Genomic DNA, 19,445 nt, shown 5'->3' with positions numbered 1-19,445 from the left:
CCTGTTAAAATTGATTGCAATTTTGTTGTGCCGGTTTTCTTCCTAATGGTTGAATAGCATTGTCTGTTTTTAAAGGAAAAAACCCCAAAGCTGCTTGAATAATGAATTGCTTATCCCTTGACAGAACAAACCATAGTGATGAACTTTAAGAATGGTTACCAAATTAGAAATGAGAGTGAAAAACAAGTATTTTCCTGTTCCAGGCTTTGTTTTTAATGTCTTTTTTTTTTTTTAACTAGATTGAGTGCTGATTACAGAAAATTCAAGGCTACCCAGACATCAGGCTGCTCAATTGACCGGAAAGTTTGATGACTTCTCTAAAAAGTGATGTCTGTGCATGAAATTAAGTCAGTATCGCTGGTTCTAAATAATTTAAGGGGGGAGAGAGGAAAAGGTTAATATTGCTTATTAAATAATGTTAAATGAGATCAAACAAGACGTGCAGGATTCAGGAGGGCTCTTGGAGCTCCGTTTGTTTCCCCAGGCTGCTTATGCAACCTTGTTTGTGCAGGCAGTGCAAGGGCCTGCCATTTTATTACATAAGGTAGCCCAAAAATATACAGCTAGGCGTTGTGAGCTCCATTAAGTGCTGCATTGGAGTTTTTGCATCAGTTAGTGTCTGGAAATTTTAGGATACTACCAGAAAGGCTTAAGACATTGCTAAGTTTGGGATTGGTGCTTGCTGTTTTAATAGCAATAAACCTCATCCAAAAGCCAGCAAAACACCATCAGTGTGAGCTGTGCTTTAATACATTGTGCTTTGACCACTGCTTAAGCGGACAGCAATACAGCCTTCGGTTTAGCACAGCCATCGTAAATGCAATCCATGGCTTTAAAATCTGCCTTTCAGATGATTAAGCAAATTGTCCATTTAATAAACAGCAGTCAACACAACATTTCTGTTTTAACCAGTGCTTAAATTCAGTGGATAGTGAAGAAATTTAATTCCCAGTCCTCTCAGTTCAGAAGGTCAAAGCCTGGTCTTGTAGAGACAGATGAAACTCTAACTACAGCAACACCTCATCAGAGAAGATGCCCAATCTTGGCCCAAATGCTCTCCCTGACACTGGGCAGCAGGGAAGGCTGGGGAAGCCTGTGTCAGGGGGCATGTAGCAGTATTACAGTCTCCCAGCAGGGACTTCTTCAGCCAGGCATTGTATCTTGTTATTCAATGCCTTCAGGTGGGATTGCTTCCCTGAATGAACTGCTTTCTGAACCTACTTGAACACAAGAAGCTAATTCTTACCATGACTGCACAGGTCCACAACAGGACACCAAGGAGGGCACTCAAGCAGTGTACACTGCTTTTTGTGGTACAGTTCTGGACCATGCCTTGGCTCTTCTTTGGAGCATTTCAACTAGCTCCTCCCAGACAGCCTGTTCCATGGCAGATGTGCTGTAATGTGCCAGCCCCCCTCAGTTCCCAAGGCCAAGATGCTGCTGGTGGCTTGTACCTTCCCTGCTCAGGGCTGGCCCACTTTATTTTGCAGAGAAGACAAAGGGAGACTACCTGGCTCAGCAGCCCCTCTCAGCCATGGTCAGACACAGGTGCTGAGGAGCAAGTACAAGAACAAGTCAAAACAGTGATGGCATTTCTTCAGGATACTCACCAAGCTTCCAAATTATGCAGCTCAAAACTTCCTATGCCAGAGGCAGTGGTTTTAAGTTTAATAGCTCTTGATGGATTTCTCTTCCATGAACTCATCCAGTCACCTCATTAGCTGATGTAACCTCTCAGCATCCACATCCTGTGGTGAGGAGCTCAGCAGTCTGACCATGCTATGTGAAGAGCAATCTCCTTTTGTTTCCATTCCTGCAACTGCCTTCCCAGTGCCCTCTGCTGCTATGGCTGTGATCAGTCATTCCTGGTTTGCCTTCTCCATGCTTTGCTTAATTTTACAGATGTTTGTTCCATCACTTTATCAGCATTGTCAGTCCTCACACTGTTTCTCTGATCACCTTTGCTACATCCCTCCAAACTTTCTCTCTTGCCATTATCCATCTCTGATATGGGGGAATCAACAGCACAGGACACTGAAGATATAGCACATTACAGATGCTACAGTGAAATAAAGATTATTCTTTTTTATTATTTTCCATCCTTTTAAAAATAATCTTAATGTTCTATTTCCCTTTGGTTTTTAACTCACACCTGCACATTGCACTGATTTTTTTTTTTTTTCCCCCTGAGGTGTCCATGGAAGATTTTGTCTAAGCTTTGGCACCTTTGGTGACCTGTAGCCATTAATTTATATGATTATAGATATATTTTCTTCTATTTATTTTCAAACTGACATGCATATTACATTTATATCACTTGAATATACTCAAGGAGAAAGGGTGATTGAAATGTCCCAGTAGATGACACTGTCATGCCAGCACTGCCTGTACATTTTGAAATTAGAGGTTTCATACCTGAACTTCCAAATTTCCAAATTTGAGTTCTGATCTCAAACATACATACATGTCCTCTAAATTTTTTTCCTGTATCATCATTCCACTTGGCTAGAAAAATTATATTTTATGCAGACCCCTAAGAATAGTAGTAAAACAGATGAAAAATACCTTCTGTCATAATCAGGCTAGCAGAAGCCCAGCTGTTTTACACAGACTTGTGCCCAAGCAGGAGAAGGTCAGATAATCACCCTGTTCCCACAATTTACATGGTCATTTTTGGAGTATCTTGATGCTCAAGGCATGCTACCTGCCACAAAGACACAGGAGAAAGAGGTGGCATTGCCTCAAAGTGCTTGCAGCTAAAGGAGAGGACAAGAAACAGCAGGCAGATGGGGTACTGTAATACTGGCATAATAGTATGGCAATACTATTTCCTAGTAACAAATGTCCAAGCTCACCAGTGACCTAAGTTTTGTGAGAGCTTTATTTTACTGAAGTGACAGGTGGATTTTCAGACCAGAGCAGAATTAAAAATAGTACTGGGGATGCATAAGATTATTCTTCCCAAACATGGGAGGCAGCCTGCAATAAACACTGATTTCTGCCATGGTCCTTGGATAAAACAACAGAAGTGTCTTCACCAAAATCTTTATCAAAGTAATTAAAACCAACATTTTTGTGGGACTGAGTTGTGCCTCATGGTTTGCCTTCAGCGGGAAGAGACACAGGAAGAGAAGCATAAAACCAGTATTTATCCCTCTGTCCCCAAAATGTATGTTGAATTTATATGGATGAGGCCAAGAAAGCCATTCCCCTAAATTCCTCAATCTAATCTGCCAACATCCCTGGGCCACCACAAGATAAATGCAAGGAGCAGAGAATGAACCACATCTGCAGCTTCTCAGCTCCTTATTCAGAGCATGAGCCTACATGACCCACATCTCTTGTCACCTCCTTGCCTTTTCTGCCTTGCAGCTCTTGTATTTTTGAATTCAGCTGGCAATATACTGTTTTACACACACACACACACACACACACACACACACACACACACACACACACACACACACATATATATATATAATGTATGTATGTATATGTAGATATTCTATGTCCCATAGCATGTCACAATAGCTTTAGACTCTCCCAAAAAACAGCGATAGCAAAAGCAGCACTGCATAAATAAATCTACCACCATCTACGCATTCTGCTTAAATGCTATTACATGGTGTTTCCTTTTCAAACTTCAGCAGTCAGACTCATAAAATCAGTCTATCAGCTGATGCAGATTACCCACTGAATTAAATTAGCTAAAATAATACAAATATTTACATGGCCTCAGCCTACCTTTTCAAGAAGTCTTATTAAGAGCAAGGACCAACATAGAGTTAAGCCAAATCCAGGAAAATTATCTTTTTATACAGATAATGATCCTTCTGCAAAATCTTCAATTCAAGTGCATCTCCCTTAAGAGCCTAGACACAAAACTAAAAACACAAATGGAAGTTACCTAAGTTCATCTAACACAGAAAGAAAAGCAATTAAATGCACATAAAATGTGTATTTGGCTGTTATTTTTAACTGTGTGACATTTACCAATCCAGGGAAGAGACAAATAAGCAGAGGCAGGGGCTGAAACACAGAGCAGGCAGTGTGGGGAGGAAAATGATGAAAAAGCAGTAGTACCATGTCCTGGTTATTGAAAGAATGGAAACCACTGTGTTTTCGGATGTTCAGGTCTCCTGTCCCTGTACACAAGTGTCAAGTTCCTCCTTTCCACCATTCCTTCTCTTGGCGTGGGTTTACCACCTGTATCTACAGTTCCCTGCACCTTGTTCCCAAGATTTGTCATCCATGACCCCACAAATCCTTTGTCTCTATTCTCTTGTCTTCAGTTTCTCCATGTATCCATCACCAGTACTTCTCAGAAGTGGGACAGTTCTAGTACCACAATTTCTTGTCACCATGCAAGTGAATTAAACAGTCTCCTGCTTCACTCTTCCACTGCATCACCAGGCACACCCTGCCACTGAAGGCACAGTTGAGAAAGTCTTCTATTCTCCTTCCTGAACTCACTGTAGAAGCAACACCTTGGAAGAGTAACTGGGGGAAAAGTCCATTCAGCCCATCAGCCACCAACTGGAATGCTCTCATCCTTCCCAGGAAGAGGAGCAGTTGCTCAGCTCCTAACAGTGCTGGGATGTTCAGCATGCCTTGTGCTGAGAACATCTTCAAGCAAGTGCAACAGTCAAGCCCTCAACAAGTCCTCTCCCAAGAGCACATGCCTGGAGCATTGTGATAAAATTATACTGGAAAGAAATTCTGGAAGATTCTCAGAGGATCAACAAAATGCGCACCCCCATCACAAGATGATCCCAAGCAAAATATCTTTTCCTTGATCCAAAACATGATGCCACAAGAATTTAAATCTGAAGGAAAGTGTTTCTTAGCGCAGTGAAAGAAATTCAGATTCCCAGATCAAGGTCTCCTAATGCAGGATGTATACCTAAACCATTTTCATCAAATACGTGGTCAAAGAACAAGTTTTTGTCTTACCACGTTCTCAGAAATAACCAAACCATTTAATTTGAAACTTCCCAAAGACAGTCTGCCTTCAGAAGGCACTCATCCTGGAAAATACCAGCCTAAGCTCAAGCTTAGGAAATGCATAACCACCTGACAGCAGATCATTGTACTAGAAAGCACTAGCTAATTTTAACTGTAGACAACATTGCTGCCTATGAAAAAAGAAACAACTCCTTCAAGGGCTCTTGCATGCTTCAGTGTAGAGATTTGGAAAAAAAAATCATAATTCTGTGGATTCAACCTTGCTAATGTGCAGGAAGGCACCTTTATTTATGAAGGAGAACTAATTTAGGAAAGCTCACTGAAGACCCAGGCTTTGGAGCACACAAGTGCTGCCAGCTTGAGGAATCACCCTGATGTCACATACCTAGTTCTAGAAAACCTTCATTTTCACATCTTCAGTGAAAATAATGTGCAGTTTGGTAATCACATTCTCCAAATACTCCTGGGCATCTCTGCAGAGCAACCCTGTGTTCTTATTCATCTACTGAAATGTATGCAGTATTGGGCCCTCCACCAGCTCTCAGAATCAGATGTGCATCAGTGGATGAGCTGGCTATGTCTGGACACTGTGAACTCTAATTATTTAGTACCACCAAACAAATTAAACCCACAGTTTAGTGCATTAACATCTCACACTGGGATAAATTAGATAATTTTCCACTTCAAGAGGCAACCACTTGTTGAACTGAATGCTCAGGTTGCCTGCGCCCATCCGAGAGATCCCTACAGCCCTTCTGGAGGTTTAGCGCCATGAAAAAATCCAAGTTCCTCTGCTGGCTGTAACGCTTATAACCGCTAATTATTTCTGAGTCACTTGAGTGAAAGTAAGCTGCCATCCTGTAGACAGCTAAGGAGTAGGGAGCAAAGTTTCTGGATGAGCGTGCTTGTTAATTGACAAATCAAGGTAGTGACCACAGAGGAAAACACCACGGCACAACCCCGTGTGAATCCGGTGGTGCCGTTCAGCCGTGTATTTAAGGTTTACCCCGTGCCACACACGGATGCAAACACGCGGGAAGGGAGTTCTGCGCAGGGCTGCTGCAGCAGCAGGGCTCTCCCAGCGCACGGCACAACCTCTGCTCCCCCCAGGAGCTTTCACCCATTCCAAATCCCCACTGCTCCTACTGGAAGTTTTCCTTGAGCAAACAGCCGCCCGGTCGCATCGCAGACCCTGTTGCTGTCTGGCTTATAGGAACCCCCAAAGTCAGGAAATGTCCAACCACACCAAAACGAGATGGCGAGGAGGACTGCTTAGGGGGCAACTTATTTTCCAAACGGAGGGGCTCGCCCGGCCGGACCTCGCCAGCCCGGCCGGGACAGACACGCCGCACATAAGCGTGCTCCCCACGGAAACTTTCCCGCGGCAGAGCCATGCCACCCCGCACCACCGGGCGCGTCCGTGACCCCCACAGAGCGGGGGGCACCGCGGAGCTGACCCCGGCCGCCGCCGCGGGGGTCACGCTGGCCGACCATCCCGCGTGGGTGCCCCCGGCGGGCGCCCCCCGGGCGGGTGTCGCGAGTGGGCGCCCCCCGGGACGGAGGCAGGGGTCGGGGCCGCACGGCCGCGCGTTACCTGGGGTGCCGGTGCTGCGGGAGCGCGGCGGGGAAGCCCCAGCCGCCGCCGCCGCCGCTGCTGCTGCTGTCCGCGGTGGCCACCTGGGCGCGGGAACCGCCGCCGGTGCTGGTGCCGCCGAGCTGGATGCCGCCGCTTTTCCGGTGCCTCCCGGTGCCGTTGCGGCAGCGGCCGCCGCTGCTCCAGCCGCGCAGGAGGCCGGCCTCGGGAGCCGGCAAACTCTTCCTCGCCGACGAGGAGCCGGGGACGCTGCCCGCCTCCTGCCTGCCGCCGGTGCCGGTGCCCTGTCTCATGGTGCGCGGGGCCGCCGCATGCCGCTCTGCCGCCGCCCCGGGCGCCGCGGGACCCACGCGCGCCGGGGCCGGGGGCTCCGCCGGCACCGGGAGGCCGCCGGGAGCCCGGGCTGCTGCGGGGGAGTGCGGAGGCCGGAGGCCGGGGGGGCTGCTGGCTGGGGCTCCTGCTGGGGCATTAAGTTGGACGCGCGGCCTGGAGAGGCAGGGCGGGCGCGGGGGCTGCGGGGCCGATAGTTCTCCGCGAAGTTGGAGCCCGGCGGGCGAGGCGGGGGCATCCTCTCCGCCGGCCCTTCATCGCCGCCCGCCGTCGCCTCCCCTCGCCTGCCCCCGCCGCGGGGCCGCCGCCCCGCGCCCTCAGCGGGCGGCGCTGCGGGGGCGCGCCCCGCGCCCCGCGCCCATAGGCGCAGCCGCGGCGCCGGCGGCAGAGGATCTCCCGTGCCGCTTTCCTCCGCCGCTCGTAGCCTTCTCCGGCAGGGAGCGGGGGGAGCTGGGGGGAGTGGGGGCCAGGGGGAGCCCGAACGCGCGGTTGTTGCTCAAAATGGGTCAGGGAGGGGGAAAGGGACCCCGGCGCTAGGCGCCCCCCTACCCGCGGTGGGCGCCGGGAGGGCCGGGCTGGGGCGGTGGGTAGCGAGAGGGCTGCGGAGGAGCTCTCCCGCCCCAGCTCCTGTGCACAAGTGCAGGGAATGTTCCACTGACCTACATATTTTTCCAAACATACGTGACCTTTTTTTTTTCTCTCTCTCTCTCTCGTTCTGTGGGAGGAGACAGGCGAGGATCCAAGAAAAGGAGAAGCTGGAAAGAGAACGAAAGGGGAAGCAGGGGAAAAAAAATCCTCCACCAAAGAGCCAGCCCCGCATCAAGGATGGTTTCACACCGCCGCCGCGAGCGAACCCCGGCGTGCCCGCGTTTACATATGTCTGTAGCGATATCCCCGCTGCGCACCGGCGGACGCCTCGGTAGCCTGACCCCGGGAGCCCCCGGCGGCACCGCCGGCCCCGCTGGCCGGACTGCGCCCGGTGCCCGGCCCTGGCTGCCGGGGCGATCGGCGGGACCCTGCGCGGCTCCGCCCCGCGGGCTCGGGACACGCTCCCAGCTCGGCCTCCGCGCCGAGGGGGGTCCTGCGCCCTGTCCGTGCCCGCTGTCCCGGCGGTGCTGGCAGCGGGAACCGGGCCGGAGCGGGGCACGGCACCGCGCTGCCCGGGGCAGGCTCACGGCCTCGCCGGGCACAGACAGGAGCTCCCGATCTGGTTATGCAACGGCGCACAGGCAATTGGAGCAAAACCTTGACAGAGAGCGCTTTTTTTTTTTTTTTCTTGTTTCAAAGTAGGTCATTCTTTTTATTCCCTATTTTGCCTTTTTTTTTTTTTTTTTTTTTTTTTTTTTTTTTTTTTTTTTTTTCTTTAATACTCTTCCTGCAAAGTGACCAGTAAGAGAGAAGGCGGTGTGGTGTGTTGGAGCGCGATAGGAGCTGGCGATCGGAGCCTTGCTCTTGCCTGGACGGGCACTCCTGCCGGCTTCTGGAGATGCCCTTCTTTCCGGAGTTGCCCTTCTTTCCCCAGGAAGGCACAAGTGGCCGGGGAGCGGGGGCACGGCTCAGGCAGAGCCCGCCGCCTCCCCGCCGTTCCCGGCCGCGCTCCCCGAGCCTCCCCCGGCTCAGCCCCGGGAGCCGCGTCCCCCGGGCCCCGCCGGCTATTGCCCCCTGCCTGCTGTCGCCCTCGCACTGGCTTTGTACCCGGGGCTTGTTGGCGCTGCTGGCGGACACCTTTCACCGGCAGAAGGGGTTTTCCCCGGATATACAGTATTTGTTTTCAGGAGAGTTGTATTTTTTCTGTTCAGAGGAGTTTGCTGGGGAGGGAAAGCCCCCGTATCGAGGTGCAAGCTGTGTCCCTAGCAAAAGGCCTGACTGCACAGCCATGCCTCTTTCCATAGTTTGTGTGGTGGGGCAGGTGTTGTTTCCCCGTGCCCCCCCATGCCTCCTTCGGTAAAGACACGTTAATCCTTGCAAAATATCCACCAGCAGAAAACACTGCCTGCTCCGGGTATGCGTGTGTGGGTATGCTCCGGGTATGCAGCATGTGGACTGATGGTTGCTCCGGCTACCTGTCTCCTGCAGGGAGCTGTGCTGCTTCTCCCACTACCTTCACCACCCAGCTCACCCAGTTATCCCGCTGTGATGTTCACCTCCTGCCATACACCTTATCCAGCCAGTTATTTGATCCAATTCAATCCCCAATGCAAATATGAGTAATTACAAAGTATGGAAAAATGTTGTGCTCCTTTGCTGAGCACTTTTACACCATTCTTTATACAACGGGCATGACTAATGTCGAAAGGGTAACGTTGTTTACTTTTAACCAAGATTAAATACAAAACTTCAAAAAGCTCCTCCCTTCCTTTGGATGAAAGCCAGCATTTTTTCCCATTTGGAAATTGTCAAACAGTGGTTAAACAATCCTTTGGCAAACAAGTAGTGCCTGAGGGAATAAAGCATCAGATACATGGGGAGTGGAATAAAAGACATTTCTGTTCCTGAGGTACTTTTCTTGTGTTGCACAATGAAGTATAACATAAAATCTTCAAGCCTTGTAAGGTTAGAGAAAAGGAACTTCCCATGATTATATACACTACATGATTTGATATTCCAGTCCTTTTGAAAACCTACCAAAATCCTTTCTCCAGACCAACACTGTGCTTTCAGAAGCTGGGAAACCAAGTACCTTAAGGAAAATACCAGGTTGAGAAATGCAATCAGAGACACACAGGGGCTCATGTACAAAATTACATCTCTATCGTACTGTGTTTTTACATCTTCCCTGTGAATTTCTAAGGACACCGTTGCACAAGTGAACAAGTGAGACTGGTTGAGGTTTGTTTCTTAATTCATTCCCTAGGTTACCAGAGTAAACTTTAATTAGGGCAACAAAGAGCAGAGCGGCTGAGGGTGAGGCAGGCTTTTCCCAGCTCATACCTGAATCCCGTTGTGAAATACCAGCCATTCAAAACACAAAGCCTTTCTCCCCATCCAGTGACACATGGAAAATAACCAAATGCTGTCAATCCCATGTTTGGGTTGGAAATTAAGCAAAGGGTTATGCTAGATGCTACACGTAAGAACTTTAGGCAAGGAGCCCAACGTTCAATTTTAAAGAATGAAATCTTTTAATAATAATGAAGTATTAGTAAGCAGCTTTTCAGACACCAGGAGCCTGTGATTCAAAGACGCAATCCCTTTTGTTTCGACTAGAATAGGCTGGCCAACCTTCACAGCCCAAAACAAGGCAACAGGGTTTTCAATAGGCTGTGAACCACAGGCTAGGTGTCTCCCAGGGAGGAAGACCAAGGGGAAGAGCCTGAGAGGACAGCAGCACCCCAGGGATCCGGCTGCTCCATTGTGGCAAGACCATGGGAGGGATTTGGTGTTGGGTGTGAGTTCAACCCAGACACACTGTGTTTAACTCTGTTGATTTCTCTTGCTGCCAGGAGTTAAATTTATGAGGTGCTGCCACTGCAAGGCACAAGACCTACTTTGGACATCGCTTGGCTCCAGAGTCAGAGCCTGGCCACCACAATCTGGAAGCAGAGGTGTCCCAAGTACCTAAAGGGGGCCTACAGGAGAGCAGAGTCACTTTGCAAGAACATGTAGTGATAGGACAAGGGATAAAGGCTTTAAAATGAAAGAGGACAGGTTTAGATGAGATATTAGGTAATTTTTTTTATTTATTTTTTTTTTTTTTTTACTATGAGGGTGGTGAGGCACTGAAACATGTTGCCCAGAGAAGTTGTGGGTGCCCCTCCCTCACAGTGTTCAAGGCCAGGTAGGATGGAGCTTTCAGCAACTTTGTCTAATGGAAGATGCCCACGGCAGGATGATCTTTAATGTACTTTGAAACCCAGAAGGTTCTGTGATGATTCTCTGATTGGTTGTGCTACGTAAAGGCTTTTAATTTTCAGCAGACACCAGTAGATATTGTGGGGAAAAATATGTCATTTGCAGCCCATAATTGAAATGTGAAGCCTACATTCAGATTAGTGTTTGTGTAGAGGTAAATAGGATTCTCCCAAATAATCATCCTCTAATCAACATAAATGGCAACAGTGGTGCAAAAGTCAGAGATGGCACTGCATGGTAGAAAAAAAATAAAGGACATACAAAAACCTGACCAATTCCACTGGATATGAAACTGTTTCGTTTTCAAGAAAGTAAGGATATGGACAAGGATTCATTTGATTCATATTAATTAAGGAGCACAACAGACTGTGGGCAATTTTTCCTACCTTCCATGTTGAAAGCAGGAGCAACAGGAACAAATAAATGGCAAATAAATCTAATGTCTCATGTTAGTCAGAAGAGTCACACCAGCTGTGTTTGCTGGGAGCTCTGTGCTTCTTTCCAGACAGGCTGGCTGGGGGAGGAAAGCATGGGAGCACAAGGACAGATGTGAGGAGCTTGTTCTTTGGATAATGTACTTCTGTAACCAATTTTGTTAGAAATTTCTGCAGGGAGGAATAGTCTTCTGGGCATCAGCATTATTTTTCATTCTGTGGCTTGCAGCTTTCTGAGGGAGGGAGAGGTAGTGCATACTTATCAACCAGCAGCACAGTCTTCGAAGCAGGGAAAAGCAGCGAGATGCCACAGTGAAATGGACTTTGGATGAATCCTACTGGAGCTGCCCCAAGCACTGGAGTAGGATGTTTGATAGGTTGTCAGGATCTGTTCCCCTAGAAATCCAAACTCCTTGTTTTTCTGCACGGTTATTACAAGACAAGAGACAATTTGCTGATTTGAACTTATTTCAGTCAGATCTGGTTTTAAAAAAAATCCATTGCCAGGGTTTTCATGTAAGAACTAAGCCAGGTGTACAAACTACCTGAGCGTTTGACTTTCTCACCTTATTCACAAAAGGGGTTGTAAGTTTCCTTTTAGTGGTTAATGCAAAGAGTTGGGAGGAAGAGGTGTGGGTTGAAAAATTAGTTGCTAATCATTGAATAGACTTGCTGTCTGGAAGGGCTGAAATTGCTGCTGGGTGCCCAGAAAGCCCTAAAGCTTGCTGGAAATCTTGTGGCTGAGAATTTGCATCTTTTCTGGGAAGAATTTCCAGACAGCATGAGCTGTACGTGTGCACTCAATTGCCATGGAGCATACTGCATGTGTGTGTGTGTGTGTGTGTGTGTGTGTGTGTGTGTCAGCCTGGCGAGCCAAAGCTCAAGGCTGTGGAAATAATTTCTTCTCGTGTGGGAAAGAGATGATCCGCTTACCCTCTGGCTGACAGCAGTCTTTATGCCAGTGCACCTCTTGGCCCATACAAGACCTTTGGTTGACTCACAGCAGAATGGAAATACATCTCATGGGAATACATCCAGTTTCAGTGTGACTGTGCTGGTTAATCGGAATAAGAAACTATGGCATGTCTGTGCCTGGGAAAAAGGCTCTGGTCTCAAATCAGACTGATGGAGTTTGTCCAGATTTGAGAGCTGTTCAAGAAAAGGAAGCTCAAGTTTGAACCCAGGAGTAAGGGATCTGCTATTTTTGCTCTGGAAGTCCCAGTGAAATGGAAGATAATAAGGGGTTGTAGTGCTACAACTGAATTAAGAACAGCTGGGACAAGTTTGAATGCAAACACAGCAACTTTGTCTTTACCTTGACTAAGAATAAAAGACTACTGCTAATAATTATTACGTTTTACATCTTGCATTACTATTGCACTGTGTTAGCTTTTTTTGGCAGGCACATATTTCTCTGGACCTGTATAACAGTTTTAATTCCTGGCCAGTTTTACAGAGATCTCTTACGTTATGCAGAAGCTCTTATGAGCATAAGGAAGGTGTAGTGAACCATTGCCTATCTCCTTACATGACACAGCTTGATTGCCATGTCCAGTGATTCTGGCAGAAGCTGGATTAGGCCTGAATTTTATCATCACCATCAGGATTCCACAATTTTTCAAATAATTTTGATAACTGCTCTCCCTCCTATTTTTTTCTGGGTACCAGTTTTGCTCACATATTTGGTGTTATACTACTCACCACCACATACTCCCTCTTTCAAATTAATCTCAGCTTGCTTTGATTCTGTGCAGCACTCTGCTTTTGCACCTACCTAAGTCTCATGATACTGTTGCTAGTCACAACACATGCTACTAGAAATATGGATAATTTAAATGTGGAAGTTTAGTAAAGAATAAAAGAAATATAAAGAAATATTCAGACTCAGGGGTGTATAATCTGTCCACACTTATTCAACTTTGTCATCTCTGATTCTCAAAGCAGTAAACAACTATCATATCATATCAAGACAGTGTGGAAGTCTGGTGTTATCAGATTTATTGTCTTCATTGTGTCTTTCAATCTATTTTAAACTACTGCAGTCCATAGGCACTAGATATCAATGAGGCCCTAGGTGTGTACTTCCTTGGGCTCATCCTTGTTCAAACAGATACTAAATTCCTGGTAACAATTAAAAAAAAACCCTCTTAAATTAAACCATGCATTTAAAAACTATTTACTTTACTGTTTCAAACTCTTAGTTTGAGCATAGTCGTACAATTAAAAAAAACAACAACAAAAACTCCAGAAACCTTTTTCCTTTAAACTAGATTATTTCTTTTCTCTATTGTCAATGAAAATGGGTGAGTTCATGGACTGATCTTCCGTTTTTGTGGCTGTCAGCTCCTCACCCTCATATTGATGCAAATGTGTCTCTTACTTCATTGTGACTGCCCCAGGAGAGTGTGAAAAGATAAACAAAATCATTTCGTTAGCCCAAAACCGTTGAGGTGTTCCCTTGATTTTGCAAAGTCAGAGAGGGGGCTGTAAGAACTTGAAGGGTGCATTTGGCTTCCATCTCTGGGGCAGGTAGTGCACAGATGTAGCTTCTAGAAGAGGCTGTGATTTTCACAGAGCATTGCAGGAGGAAAGGAAGCATAGGAAGAGAAAGTGTTAAAAAGGTAAATATTGACTCAAAGAAAGAAGACATAAAGAAGAATGTGGTAGAACTGCAAATGAGCCAGAGAAGATGGAGAAAAATTCTTCAGCAACTGTAATGAGGTTAGATTTTGGAAGTATTTGCAGTGTTCCGGTATCAGCAGGTACTGTAGGCAATGTTTGCCCCCAGCTCTGCTTGCTGAGAAGGCTGTGAGTTGTTTCAGCCTGCAGGGCATGATTCTGGTGTGGTGGCACTGACTGCACACAGACATAGCCCAGCGAGGCAGCCAGTGTCCTCCCTCTACATGCCACTGGGAGCAGCCAGAAGGTTTGCACAGAATGGAAGTGGTGAGTGCAGAGATGAAAACAGTGGCACGTGTGGAGGCAAACACACAGCCTCAGTGAATAATATGTATTTAAATGAGCTGATGGTGCAAAATTGTGTAAGGAATTTAACACTGGATTCAAATTTGTTTAAATTGTCACCAGTGTCTGGCTGATGCTGCCACCTCTGCAGAAGTCATAGTGAAGGTGGGCTAGTGCCTACCTCCTCACCATAGGTTGGAGCAGTAAGTGGGATGCAGGAACTGCATTGCCCTCCAGTTCCTTTAAGATACACTTCTCCTGTGTAAAGCCAGATTATATAGGCTTTCTGCAGGGAGAAGAGATTTCACCTTTAAGTCTTCTGCAGACATTTTACATTAGCGGTTCATGCACCATCAGAAAATCAATTACCATTATTGGTATTACATCTGTAGTACATGCAGATGAACAGTGCAGAGTAACAGAGAATTCATTTTACACAATGCTTTTAATAAAATGCTAAATAGAGCAAAATATTTTCCAAATGGCTATTTATAGGATCTGTGTAGGAAACATGTCTCCAAGGGGAAGTTTGCACCTTTGTCATTTGGATTAAGAGTGAGTATCAGCATTTTAATGCTAACATTGGTCAAGAAGGTATTTCTGCTAGGCTAGGATTGTAGATGAGAACAGTCCATCATCTATAGTACAATAGCTGTCACTTCTCATGGAGAAACCCTTTTCCTTTTAAAAACAAGAATTTCACACGCTGTGTTGTTGTAGTGCCAGTTGTTGCAAGATCCTAAAGTAACTGAATTACTGCTTCATTCTTGAAATTCTTATAGTCTTTTCCTGTTCTTGATGCCAACACAGTTTGCTGATTAGATTTGCTGTGTGTATTTCAGTAAATCATTTACTTCAGCACCTTGTTAGAAGCAGACATATCTGCAATTGCAGTCCTACTTCTTACGTGAGTTTGGGTATGTATATGGGGCAAAGAAAGGGACTCAGGTGGTTTTATCAGGAAGCAATTATGAAAATAAGAACAGAAATGCAGGGCCAGACCAAAGTATGTTGCCTCTAACAGTGGCCAGAAAGAGAAGTCTGAGGAGGTGAGTAAGAACAGCAGCAGGCATGCACTTCTCTGGAGTGCTTTCTCAGCCATCAAAGGTTTATGCTCAGGAGCTTCCCATACGCCCATGTAACCACCATAAGCAACATCTTCCTGCAGGGAACCCCACAGCTTAACTATACATTTTATGAAGAGCCATCTGGTTTTGCTCAATTTGAACCTGCTGGTGTTATTTGGTACCTTTTTGTTCTTGGGTTGGAAGAGAAGGAGAATAATCAGTCTCTCTTCACTCTCTTTATGCTCCTTGTGATTTTATAGACATATGGCATACTCCCTCTCAGTCATCACTTTTCCTAGTATGGAAATTGCTCCATGTTTTTTGTCATCCACGTGATTCTTTTCTGAATGTTTTTCTGCAGTATTTCCTTTAAGGTGAGGACCAGAACTGCATGTAGCATTCAACAGGCAATCCAAGTGCACACATACTAAATCTGTACAGGTGCATGATGGTGTTCTTGCTTTTTCTTTACTAATATTTGCTAGCACAGGGCTAGAACAGGGCTCTTGTGTCTTTAAGACCTTCTGAGGTGCATAGTAGTTCAGTTACATGAGCTCAAGAACAGTCCTTTCCACTTACCTTTTATTTTTTAAATAGCCTGTCTGAATCCAAATAATAAAAATTTGTCTTAATTTATCTACATATTTCACTCTATTGAAAAAAAAAGAATGGCTAGCATATTGCTAAATAGAAAATGTATTCCTATTCATTGTAACTTCCAAGATTTCTGAAGGGGCTATATTTAAGTATGTATGCAAAAAACAGCCATGCTGGGAGGGGAAGGGGGATCAATTGCAGAAAGCTTGAATAGAAAAAGAAAATGTTTCAAAATGTTCTAAACTTATAAAAATAAAAGTATGACAGGATAGAACAGAATAATAAAAAAATCCTTCAATAATTTCCTTGCAATAGAATGTACTCCTTTCTTTTAAATATTTTTGTTAGAGCTAAAACTGATGAAACCATGAGAACAACTAAAATAGATGAATCCTTCTGCCAGTTGCTATTACAATCTATTACTTGCAGGAAGGAAGCCTGTTTGTTTAAAAATATCCTCCCTGCCCTTAAAGATGCAGTGAGATGTTTGCATTACTTGAAATCAGTTGTAAATATCATAATTACCCAGTTCCTTTTTCATTTGCAATCCTTGCTAGATGTATTATTGTAAATCTCACAAATTTAATCTAATCTGTGCTGCTACTACTAAGTTAGACTGATACGGCACTATAGAAAATCAGCAGTGATGTCCTAAGTTTCAGTCCAACATTTCCTACTTCCAGGATAACCAATACTTATATCCCACTTGGTTCCACTAAGCAAACCACAAAACTCCCCAAATTCCCCAGCTGATGCCCAGCTTCAGGTTTTCCACCATTTTTTCCTTCAGCACTGGCCTGTACTCCCTGCCACCACCCTGTGATTAGTCTGACAACCTCAAGCCAAGTGACGTGGGGTGCAAATATTGAACTCATGCCTAAAATGCCTTTCCAAACTTGTGCCTAAATATCTCCAGCTGGTTTATGAGAGTGAGTGAAATGGCCTGAAAGCTTCATTTCAATTAAAATAAGCTCTGCTCCAGGTCTTCTTGCAATAATCAGCAGTGGCATTCAGCTTTCAAAAGCTGAAGTTAATGCTTTATTGGCATGAGTGTGCTGGCCTGTTTGCTACTTCTAAGAAGCACAAAAAGCTCTGGTCTGCATCACACAAACAGAACTTCATGTTTTCAAAACCTTTGATCTGAAAATTTACTACCCTTACCACTTCAGCCTGGCTTATATACTTGGAACTCTTCCATGGAGATACAGACATTTCTCTGGGGCATGATGAGCTTTTGACTTTTGCCTTTCTTTGATATTTTTTTTTTTTTAGATAGAGAGCAAAGATCTTTTCTGTGAGCATGACTGCCCCAGGCAGCCACTATTCACAGTGGAAGCTTGGTAACATTTTGCTATTCAAACAGAAATCTGAGTGTGTTGTACAATTGCAACAATACGAGACCAACATGGCAAAATGGCACGGAGCCATTCATTCCTGCCTGGTTAAGACAGAGGCTTTGGGAAAGGCAGGTAGAGAGAAGGGTACTGGCAGTATATTAGCAAGGCATGAAGCAAGGTTGAAGAGGCTATTGAAGAGCATGTGAGGCGTTGAGAAACAGAGAGATTGAGAAGATGGGATGAGATGCACAGAAGTCTGGCAGGAGGTATGGACTAAAACTTCCAGGGATGTGGTGTGACCTGGTGATGTAAGCACTTTGCTGAGACTCTGGATAATTCGGCATAAGTCAGAAGTTCAGTGAACTGCTTTATGGCAACTGGAAAGTCACTTCACCTCCCCACCTCTCAGATTCCCCGCCCCCCAAATCTCTTCCTGCTCATCAGATAAGCATCAACAAAGAATTGTCAAGATAGAGGGAAAAGAAAGATAAATTATACTGTAGCTGAACAATGAGGACATGGGACCTGAGTCAAAAGATTACATGATTCTATGTGTTTTAGGGGAAAGGGATGAGACAACTTTAGCTTCCTTCAGAAGCTCTGATATTGTTATGTTCAAAGCTCTAAATGCAGAGACATGATCCTGGAGATGAGGTACAGAACGTACAGCACTCAGCCAGCATGACAAAATCATTGCCAGGTAGAGATAAATGTAGCACAGTGAAATTACATAAACCCCTCTCCCTTGGTCTTTAGCTGCTAAAGAAGGATGGGGCATAGAAAAACCCCTACTGTTTGATGGGGCAGAGAACAATCAGCTAAACTGATCCTTTAACAATACTCAGGGAGAAACATGTTAGTCCTACTTTGTATTTTTTTTTAATCAAAATCAGCTATGTCTTCATGGATGTACTTGAGTTTGCTTTCAGTTCTCATGTATGTGATGCTATGCCTTATCTTGCTCTGGTGGATCAGTTTGTTTACACAAGCTTGGCACAGTGAAGAAAAACTGCAGTCTGAGGCTTGGATCCAACTGCTCTCTAGCACTACAGGCCTGGGTGCTGCACTAGGATGCTCTGCCCTCTCAGAGCCAGATGTGAATGCAGGAATGGAGACTTAATCCGGGTTAGAGACTTTCAGACAATAACTGCAATACATCTGGAAACTGCAAGCTGTTTGTGTAAACATAGCCATAGTGTATCTCTTTTCAGAGAGGCAGTATCCAGGATTTCAAAAATCTTCCAAAGTCAGGAAAAAAGTTTACGTGCAACCTCAGGAATTCACGTAGTTGTCAACAGCTGGTCAAGCTTCCTGATGCCAAAGGACAGTCCCTCTCTGTATCAAGGATGGAGATCCCAGCTGATGTCATGAAGGAAATACAGCAAACTCTATGCAACTGAAAGAACTGAGTTTTCCTGAAGAAATGGTTTCTTTCACAGAAGGAAGAGCTATGGTCTGCTGTAAGGGAAATCTGAGACTCCTAAACATACCAAAGGCATCCAATATAGACTAATTATTTATAATGCTATAGACTTTAGCTGAAATTATTATTTACTTCAGCTCCCCATTCAAAGAATCCAAATTGTGTCTACCTGTCTACCTAGGCTTCTGCAATATCCACTGGAGATCTAAAGACTACAGTCAATGGAGCCAGGGTAGTTCAGCTAAGCAAGTGATGGACGTTACCTTCTAACAATAAGAATTTTTTCTCTCAACTCCATTCCCTGTTGACTAAACTGCCATTGGCTCTAGTGGAAGCTTAGACATGTAGCTCACATAGACATACCTGTATTCCATTCAACTAAATTTAAGCATCCCTATCAGCAGCCAAATCCCCATCAGTAAGGCTTATTTGATCAGACTCATCTGGGCAGGTGAGTGGACTTTTGTTCTGCATGCATTACCTTAGTGCAGAACTTCTCATGTTGTGAAACTGAACATTGACGTGACAGGTCTGAAAACAGAATAAATTGCTTCAGAATATGTTTTATATAGATGAAATACATTTGAAATTTCAGATTCTTGAGAACTAAAATGAAATGTCTGAAGGAATGCCTGAATGCGCCATCCAAAGAATATGATCCTGAAATTGCAGGAAAAATAATGGGGCTGATTGTCACCAAAACTTACCAGAGAGTCTGAACTAGACCAAAGTTAAGGTTGGTTCAACCTCACACACAGTTTTCAATGCAGACAGTCAGGAGACAGTCCAAAAGAGAGTTGGCACCTTCTGTGCGAACTCAACTTCAGCAATCAACAACCACTTGGGTACTTTGTATGCTGAAGAATGCATCCAGACAACTTT

At 45.3% G+C, this 19,445-nt stretch overlaps 2 protein-coding genes across 7 annotated transcripts in view; both read right to left on the bottom strand.

Moving 5' to 3' along the window:
• NPAS2 (neuronal PAS domain protein 2) overlaps positions 1–6,884 on the bottom strand; it is a 104,422-nt gene extending 97,538 nt beyond the window's left edge. For 2 of the 6 annotated variants that reach the window (XM_085558063.1, XM_085558082.1), the window contains exon 1: positions 6,560–6,876. In XM_085558063.1, coding sequence (XP_085414189.1) covers positions 6,560–6,852 — 293 coding nt within the window. In that variant the 5' untranslated portion in view covers positions 6,853–6,876. Of the gene's footprint in view, positions 1–6,559 lie in introns of all 6 variants that reach the window. The other 4 variants (XM_085558086.1, XM_085558073.1, XM_077781540.2 and 1 more) reach the window with 4 other exon arrangements.
• An 8-nt stretch (positions 6,885–6,892) lies between these two features.
• Positions 6,893–10,386, bottom strand: LOC146768756 (uncharacterized). The gene is made up of 4 exons (XM_085588489.1): positions 10,378–10,386; positions 8,260–8,614; positions 7,764–8,096; positions 6,893–7,644 (listed from the first exon to the last, which is right to left on the bottom strand). Exons 1-4 carry the CDS (start codon positions 10,384–10,386, stop codon positions 7,028–7,030), a joined length of 1,314 nt encoding a protein of 437 aa, XP_085444615.1. The 3' UTR covers positions 6,893–7,027.
• Between the last annotated feature and the right edge of the window lie 9,059 nt (positions 10,387–19,445).

The sequence above is a fragment of the Lonchura striata genome, chromosome 1 (assembly GCF_050655825.1).
Source record: "Lonchura striata isolate lonStrDom1 chromosome 1, ASM5065582v1, whole genome shotgun sequence".
Lineage (NCBI taxonomy): Eukaryota > Metazoa > Chordata > Aves > Passeriformes > Estrildidae > Lonchura > Lonchura striata.
The sequence above is the reverse complement of the archived record's forward strand: the minus strand, read 5'-3'. Positions and strand labels throughout refer to the sequence as shown.